We start from the raw sequence: 8,800 nt of genomic DNA, 5'->3' as shown, positions 1-8,800 counted from the left end.
GATGGAGAACAAGCATCTCAGAGGCAGCTGTAGGAATGCTGAAGGCTGTACCTAAGATTCAGTTGGCTCAGGAAGCCTCTTTGCACCCGTAGATCCACAGTCCAGTTTCCTACACAGACAGGGTTCAGCATATCCTCATGAACCAAAGGTCAGAGGAATTGTCCACTTTCAGGTCATACCAGCACAGCAGAGCATCTGGTGAACTTTTGCACAGTGGACAACATGACACCATCAGGTTCCTGCAGGCTGTGGGACATCCAACAACACTAATGAGATCTGCTCCCGCTCTCTGCCTCCACCTTCCTCTCTTTAGCTGACCCCACTCATGGCCACAGCAGGCCACAGAAATGGAAGCCTCTCAGCAGTGTCCTGGCATGGGTTCGTGCTGGTGGGATTTGGGGGAGGTGCAAAGACCCAGGCCCTGCTCTTTGCTGTGTTCCTCGCCCTGTACATGGTCATCATCCTGGGCAACCTCACCATGATCGTGGTCATCACCCTGGATGCCCGCCTGCACTCCCCCATGTACTTCTTCCTCAAGAACCTGTCCTTTGTCGACCTCTGTTACTCCTCTGCCATTGCCCCTAATGCCCTGGCCAACTTCCTCTCCACCTCCAAAGTCATCAGCTTTGAGGCTTGTGCCACACAGCTCTTCTTTTTCTCCTTGTTGGCTACCACTGAGGCTTTCCTCTTAGCTGTGATGGCCTATGACCGTTTCATGGCCATCTGCAGTCCCCTGAGGTACCCTGTGACCATGTGCCCTATGAACTGTGTCCGCCTGGTCCTGGGCACCTACTGTGGAGGCTGCCTGAATTCCATTGTACAGACCAGCCTCACATTCCAGCTGCCCTTCTGCAGCTCCAACCGTATTGACCACTTCTACTGTGACGTGCCCCCACTGCTCCAGCTGGCCTGTGCCAGCACGGCTCTCAATGAGCTCTTTCTCTTTGGCCTCTGTGGGTTCATCATTGTGAGCACCACCTTAGCTGTCCTGGTTTCCTATGGCTACATCACCATGACCATCCTCAGGATGCACTCGGGATCTGGGAGGCACAAGGTCTTCTCCACCTGTGGCTCTCATATGATGGCTGTGTCCTTGTTTTATGGAACTGTGTTTGTCATGTATGCACAGCCTGGAGCAGTGGCATCCATGGCCCAGGGAAAGGTAATATCTGTCTTCTACACCCTGGTCATTCCCATGCTCAACCCCCTCATCTACAGTCTGAGGAACAAGGAAGTGAAGGATGCCTTGCGGAGGCTGCGACAGAGACACAGCCTTGTGAAGAGAGAAGAGAAGTAGGGATCAAGTCAGCATGATGGAAAGAAAATGTCCTTGGATGATAATAGGTGTCTTTATTTTGCTTTTTTCAGTCTTATTCTGATTTTCTTTCTTTTTTTGCTTTACTGAATTCTGGCTTTATTCCTTTCTTCCATCTTTTAATCCATTTACCCATCTACCACATCTTTCATAACTGAAAAACATTATTCAGGCACTTACAAACTGTGACTAAGGCATTTTGCTTGCCACAATAAAGCAAATGGTACATAGTTGGAAATATCATGAGTCCCTTTCAATTTTGCTTTGACAGAAGGCAAGTATTAAGACAAGAGTCCTTGAGGCGAGCATGGAAACCACTGCCAACATCTCCCAGTGAAGCTACATGACAGCAGAGTCCTTCCCACACCTCTCCCTTTCATTCACCACTGAACCTAATGTCAGTGGGTAGGAACATGTCCCTGAGCATTCAAGGTGGTGGCCCTTAGGAGCTGTGTGCTGACCCATCTTTACATTGATCTAGTATAATGACTGGCTGAGAAGGATAGTTCTGCAGACTTCTTCCTGGGTTTACATATTGTTGTTTTCTCCACTCCTTTCCTCTGCTAATGAAGCTGCCTTCCTTGTGGGGCATCACATGTGGCAAGCATGAGGAACCTATATGGCAACTGCCTCCCAACATATCTATTCAACATCCAGCAAGATGAAGCCACGGTTAGACTCACGATTCACAGAACCTTTAAAACTTGGCTTGGCAGCTTATGACTATACCAAGGGGTCTTTTATTACCAGAGATGTCTCCAAGAAAGGATGAAGTCTCAGTGGCTACAACAATGTGAGGAGTCGAGGGAGGACCACCATTTTTTGTCAATTCTTGGGTTTTGCTGAGTTAAGGTTCTCTCTGGCACTGGCCAGGAGCCTGTGCCTGAGTCCTGAGTGTGCCTGCCTGTCTTGTTCCCCATCCTCACTCCCCCTCCTTTTCTTGGCTTCTTACTGTGTGGCTTCTGGGTCTCACATCCATCCAATACCAGCCAGCTGGCCTCTGTTCATGGGGCTTGTCTATGTGCCTGGACTGTATGTGTCTGATTCGACCCTTCCTGCCCAGAAAACCTTAATGGACTGACCTCCAAGCAGTCTTCTTCCCATTTCTCCTCCCCACAAATCTTCCAAGTCTACTTCCTTAGCCATCTAATCTCAGCCTCCAGACCAAGATATTATTCCCTGGCTTTTATGTTCAGATGATGTCAAAGTCTTCCTCTCTTTGAACAGTTCTGGAACATGTGTGAGTGGCACACATCTCATGTTTAACGACATTCTTACCCTGTCTATCTTCTCTTTCTACATTTGTTTGTCCTTCATGTGTAACCACGCACCTCGCTGGCCCAGTTGGTCTTAGCAGTAGGGAAAGAGTGACCTACATCCTCCAGTTTTCTGATCCTCTCCAGTCCTCACCTATTCTGATGATCACTTGTTATTTCCAACACTGTTCAATATTCCTCTTTTTTTCTCTGTTCTCTCCTCCCTTCTCAGTTGCTATGCCAACTGAGAGCCTCTTCCTGCTCTCTCTGTAAGCTAGGCCAAGTATGAGAAACTCCATCTTTTATGTCTAAAGAGTACATGCCAAGAAATCACTGATGAGCTTGTGTCTGTTTCCTTGCATGCAATGTCTTTTTTTCAGTTTCTGCCTTAACAAATTCCACTTTTATATTTTAATTTTGATACTTAAGTTTGTTACCAACTTGCAAAGTATCCTGATACGGACATGGTAAGTGTTGGCCCCTGGAAAATCTTTATAGCTTCTTGAATTGGGGTGTCATTTTCTGCTCCTCATAAGAAGCTTTGGGTCAATATTTCTTGAAATAACTTTTTCTTTGCTTTCTCTTTCTGGTCTCCTTCCATTATGTCCCTACTGGGTCTATCTGCTCACCTGCTGGTTAGCATAGGACTCCCTTCCTCTCTATACTCTTTCTTCCTTCCTTTTTGATCCATTGAGTGGGTAATTTCAACATAAAATTCAATATACACTGTAAGGTATAATATACCTCCACCCTTCTCTACTTTACATAGCTGCCAATTCATCTCAGTTCCTGCTTCCACCATGCCTTTCTTGGCCTATTGTCCATGATGTCACCAAGGAGATATGTTTAAATAAATATTTTACTATATCATTAATGTCTCCCAATATTAAGTAGGGTATCAGTAGGAATGGATGTGTCAAAGGTCCCTGATATATCACTATCTCTTTGAGAAGGTAGTAGGTGAGTTCCTGAGTGGTGTATGGCAATATAATATTGCAGCAGAAGTTTCCTTAGACCCTGTTGTACTGGCTGGTTTTGTGTTAACTTGACTCAACCTGGAGTTATCACAAAGGAAGGAGCTTCAGTTGAGAAAAATGCCTTTATGAGATTCAGCTGTAAGGCATTTTCTAAATTAGTGATCAAGGGGGAAGGGCTCCTTGTGGGTGGTGCCATCCCTGGGCTGGTAGTCTTGGGTTCTATAGGAAAGCAAGCTGAGAAAGCCAGGGGAAGCAAGCCAGTAAGAAACATCCCTCTATGACCTCTACATCAGCTCCTGTATCCTGACCTGCTTGAGTTCCAGTCCTGACTTCCTTTGGTGATGAACAGCAATGTGGAAATATAAACCCTTTCCTCCCCAACTTGCTTCTTGGTCATGATGTCTGTGCAGGAATACAAACCCTGATTAAGACACCTGTCAAACTATACTCTTGAATGGCATTGCTTCAGAGTCATGGCCGGAATATCTACCTTCCTACATCCAGGATGGAAGATAAACATTCCTAAATTCTATAAGGAAATTAGAGTCTCAAGTCAAGGAAGAAAAATCTTGTCCAAATTCAATCACTCCTTTGTAATCCTCTCATCCTTAACTTCCAAGATTTCTTGACCATATTTTCATAGCACTAGGGTTGCCCAGTTCTAAGCTGGCATGCACATGTATTCATAAAAGAAAAAATAGAGCCTGCAGAAATAAAAACAGTTTGATACTACAGTTAAGAAATTAAAATATCAAATGCCTAAGATAGATTACAGCAAGACAAATTATAATGGACTAGAATCGTTAAATTTACTGAAATTCTAAATGATCTAAATTATATGTGTAACACTCCCATTAAAAAATGAAGACTAATGGAGAAAACAGAGACTTTTCTGAAAGTGTCTTCTTAAGAGTCATTTGGGGAAATTTGATCACTTCAGTGAGTAGCAATAAAATAATTTACCCGCCATGGTAAGACTTTGCTTACCAGGAACAGTCTTCATTCAAAGTCATTCTAGAAGAGTTCCTTTGTCCTTCTTTAATTACAGAAATTGAGATTACATGCAGGACAGACCCAGAGAGACTCGATGAAGACACAAAAACCAGAAGAGCCAAGCATGAAGCTAGGCAGCCCTACATCCCCACAGCTGGCAACCAAGATGGCCACTCATTTCTATCAAAGAATTTCTGTTTGTAAATGAGATTGGAAAGTGGTCTATGAAATCAGGTTTGTGATTGAGGAAGAGGGAAAAGACAGTTAAAAACTGAAAGAGGTGTTCACCAGCTGTTTTAACACTCTCGTTTGAGATCTCTCTCAGGTATAGACACTGTGAGGTTGTCTGATCAATTATATGAAAAATATTAACTCTCAGCAGTCAGTGGTCAGTGTGAGCCAGATCCCAAGAGAATGAAGTCTATTTTCTTTTTTCTTTTCTCTTTTCTCATGCTCCCTAATTCTCTCTGTCTTTCTATCCTGTTTCACTCCTCTTTGGACTTGTATTCTTTTTGTCTTAATTATTCGTGATGGTTAAGGGTCCATTTGCTGAAGCATTCTCAGGATGAAGAGGACCATAGATCTTCTCCCTCCATGGAGCAAAAATCTCTGCCTGCCTATTTAAGGGGAGATGAGGAGTACCATGGGCTTAAGAACTAGCGGAACATTATTCCTTGGGAATATAGATAGAAAGATGGATCATTTAACAGTCTGCTAAGTGGCCAGGAAGAGAATTGAGACCAATTACACTGGATCCTGAGAATACTGAAGGCTCAGTGGCCTGAGAAGGCTGCTTGATGGCCATGGAGGAGCAGGCTGAACAGTGTCACGCAGGGCTCTATAACTCCTTCCTCAGGTCAGCGTAATCAGAGGGAGGAGGAGGAAAGACTATGGCCAGGAGGTCATGATGCCCTAATCAGATAACGACTTTAATGAGGGATACTGGGCAAGATTGCTGTGAATCACCTGCCAAACTTCTGATAGGGCCCTCTCACATCCCAGAGGACCACAATCTTCCTGCCAACTCACCAGGAGAGAAAGGCTATGAGGATGATATTGTCCAGAGCCAGTGTTATACCTCTGGAGGCTAGGGTGTTTGAACCCCATATGCCACAGAAGACAGTGTCTCCTTAATTGGCCACTGGAGATTGCTAGTCCCAACTCTACCATTCAGAATATACTCCTCAACAGAGAGAACCCAAATATTGATGCCCAAACACTGCCCCATAACAGGTATGGGAGAGGAAGGAAGGCCAGGAAAGTCAGACCTCACATCTCACAAGACATAGAACCTGCTGCATACAGGATTTGCACACACAGACTATCATGAGGAGCAGAGCTACACATCTGCTCATACCTACCTCATTCTATTGCCCAGAAATCCATAGCTAATCTCAGAAGAGAAAAGACACTCTGGCGTCTATACTCAGCACAGACCAGCCTCAATACCATGGGGATCTGGGGAGCATGCATGATAGCTATCTGACTTTGGGTGAGTCCTGGGTCTCAGCTAGATAAGGTAAGGTCAGTGTGTTGATTCTGAAGGATACTGAAAGGAGACACACTGGGGACATCAGGTTTGTGTTTTCAGCAATAATTGTGAACGTAACTCTGGAGACAAAGCTGTTCTAGTGTGTGGCCAAGCCTCACATTATTCCCAGTCAGGGCTAGTGGTACTGGGAGGGTGTACCCAGGAAACATCATCTTGGCCATGAGTTCCAGTTCTGCAGCCAACTGGGCAGAAGCTCTGGATCCATCAAAGGGCAGTGATGCTGCTGACTTGGGAGTGACAATGCTGAGATGGGTACAGGCTGTCCCTTCACAGTCCCTGTAACCTAGATCTCCCATGGCAGAGCTGTCCATGGCTACCTCCCTTTTACACTTATGTCTCTTGATGGATTAAATCCATGGCAAGCTAGAGATATGATGCTTGCCCTTGCTCCAACAGGAAACCTTGGACCAGCTGTGGCATGGACCTATCTATTCCCATCACACTGAGCACAAAGTAAACACATGTGGTAAGTACCTAGATCCACATCTGTTGCATTAGGAGAGAGCATAAGGCTTCATGCACACCTTTGAGCATGCAATGGGAAAGATAGTTATGAGGTACATGGAGGGATTCAATGAAGTCCTTCAGAGTCGGTGTCCTCACTGTATGCCCAGTATAGTGGACATTGCAACAACTGAACTCACACAGCTCAGGGACTTCCCTGGGATCACAGAATGGTGTAGAATAGATATTCCATTCCTCTGTAGCCAGGGTCCTAACTCCATCAGCCACCTGGAAAAAATTCCTCCTAAAAAAAAAAAGCCAGCAACAATCACAGCTAGCCCTACAGGACAATTGTATGTATTCTAGATTGTGCACATAATAATAAGAGAAAGTGTCTATGAATGGCCAAAGACACTGGGCAGTCACCAGCTTCTCATTTTCAGTGGGAAAGAGTAAGACCTTATCAACCCCCAAAGCTTATGTTAGAGGAGAGAACAGAGCTGGCAATGGCATCAAGTTAGAGGTCATCAGCATGTTCCAAACATGTCCAGGCCCTAGTCTTGGTGCTTCTGAGAACATGGGGCTACTCCCTCACTGAGATCTCCAACATCTGGACAGTGGCAGCAGCAACCAACCCCACACATCAAGCAAGCAGAGTCTCCACACTGACCGCCACTGCACACCAGCACTGTAGACACATGCTGAGGCGAGGTCAGAGTTCCATGGGGGACACAGAGGCTCAGCCTCAGTGTGGGAAGAGTGGTTTTCTACTCTGATTCCATCCTACAGGTGAGAGAACCATCCAGGCAGCTTGTTGGAGGACATAGAATTCTCATGAACATTTGTGAATCAGTAAGAATAATAACTCAGTTTAGGAGTGGTAATTGTTGGGGGGTGCAGTTAATGGGACTTGGGAGACAGCTACATCAATAGAACTGCTTGGGAGATTCTCAAGGAAGTGAGGAGGCAGAGCCCAGAGGCAGGCACAGGGTTACTGAAAGGCTTCCCGAGAGTCACTAGGGTCTGTAAGTCCCTTGGTATCGTAGAGCACAGCTCATGCCTCTTCATAGGGCAAGCTCAGAAAAACCTCACTAATTAAGTAAATCTGAAAAAATGTCTCCTTTTAGGTCATATCTGCTCATCTGAAAGGAGATCAGGGCAGCTAGTGAACTTCTCTGCACTGTGGACAGCATGTCTCCAGCAGGTTAATACAGTGTATGGAACATGCTACTGCACCAGTGAGATCTGCTCCCTCTCTCTGCCTGCATCTCCTTCTCTGCATCTGCCACCACTCATGGCCACAGAAGTCCACAGAAATGGAAGCCTCTCTCAAGTGTCCTTACAGGGGTTTGTGCTGGTGGGATTTCGGGGAAGTGCAGAGACTCAGGCCCTGCTCTTTGCTGTCTTCTTGTTCCTGTACCTAGTGACCGTACTGGGCAACCTTACCATGATCGTGGTCATCACCCTGGATGTTCGCCTGCACTCCCCCATGTACTTCTTCCTCAAGAATCTGTCCTTTGTTGACCTCTGCCTCTCTTCTGTCATTATCCCTAATGCCCTGGCCAACATATTCTCTTCTTCTGAGACCATCAGCTTTGCAGGATGTGCCACTCAGTTCTTCTTTTTCTCCTTGTTGGCTTGCACCGAGGCTGTGCTCTTAGCTGTAATGGCTTATGACCGTTTCATGGCCATTTGCAGTCCCCTGAGATACCCTGTGACTATGTGCCCTATGACCTGTGCCCGTCTTGTCCTGGGGACATTCTGTGTGGGCTGCCTAAACTCCATTGTACAGACCAGCCTCACGTTCCAGCTTCCCTTCTGCAGCTCTCACTACATTGATTACTTCTTTTGTGACGTGCCCCCACTGCTCCAGCTGGCCTGTACCAATACAGCTATCAATGAGCTTGTCATGTTTGCCCTCTGTGGCTTCATCATTGTGTGCGCTGTGTTTGTGGTCATCACCTCTTACGGTTACATCACTGTGACCATCCTCAGGATGCGCTCAGGGTCAGGGCAACACAAGGTCTTCTCCACCTGTGGCTCTCACATGACAGCTGTGTCCTTGTTTTATGGGACTGGCTTTGCTGTATATGGCCAGCCAGGAGGTGTGGCATCCATGGAGCAAGGCAAGGTGGTCTCCATAATCTACACCCTGATCATCCCCATGTTCAACCCCCTCATCTACAGTCTGCGGAACAAGGATGTGAAGGATGCCCTCAGGAGGCTGGGACAGAGACACAGTCTGCTGAAGGAGAGTGGCTAG

At 46.1% G+C, this 8,800-nt stretch overlaps 2 protein-coding genes across 2 annotated transcripts; both read left to right on the top strand.

Moving 5' to 3' along the window:
- The first annotated feature begins 325 nt into the window (after positions 1 to 325).
- Positions 326 to 1,297, top strand: LOC114610786 (olfactory receptor 12-like). Its single transcript, XM_028755403.1, has one exon. It carries the CDS (start codon positions 326 to 328, stop codon positions 1,295 to 1,297), a length of 972 nt encoding a protein of 323 aa, XP_028611236.1.
- A 6,534-nt stretch (positions 1,298 to 7,831) lies between these two features.
- LOC114610791 (olfactory receptor 12-like) lies at positions 7,832 to 8,800 on the top strand. The gene has a single exon (XM_028755409.1). It carries the CDS (start codon positions 7,832 to 7,834, stop codon positions 8,798 to 8,800), a length of 969 nt encoding a protein of 322 aa, XP_028611242.1.

The sequence above is a fragment of the Grammomys surdaster genome, unplaced genomic scaffold (assembly GCF_004785775.1).
Source record: "Grammomys surdaster isolate TR1022 unplaced genomic scaffold, NIH_TR_1.0 126059, whole genome shotgun sequence".
In the NCBI taxonomy this organism is placed as follows: Eukaryota; Metazoa; Chordata; class Mammalia; order Rodentia; family Muridae; genus Grammomys; species Grammomys surdaster.
The sequence above is the reverse complement of the archived record's forward strand: the minus strand, read 5'-3'. Positions and strand labels throughout refer to the sequence as shown.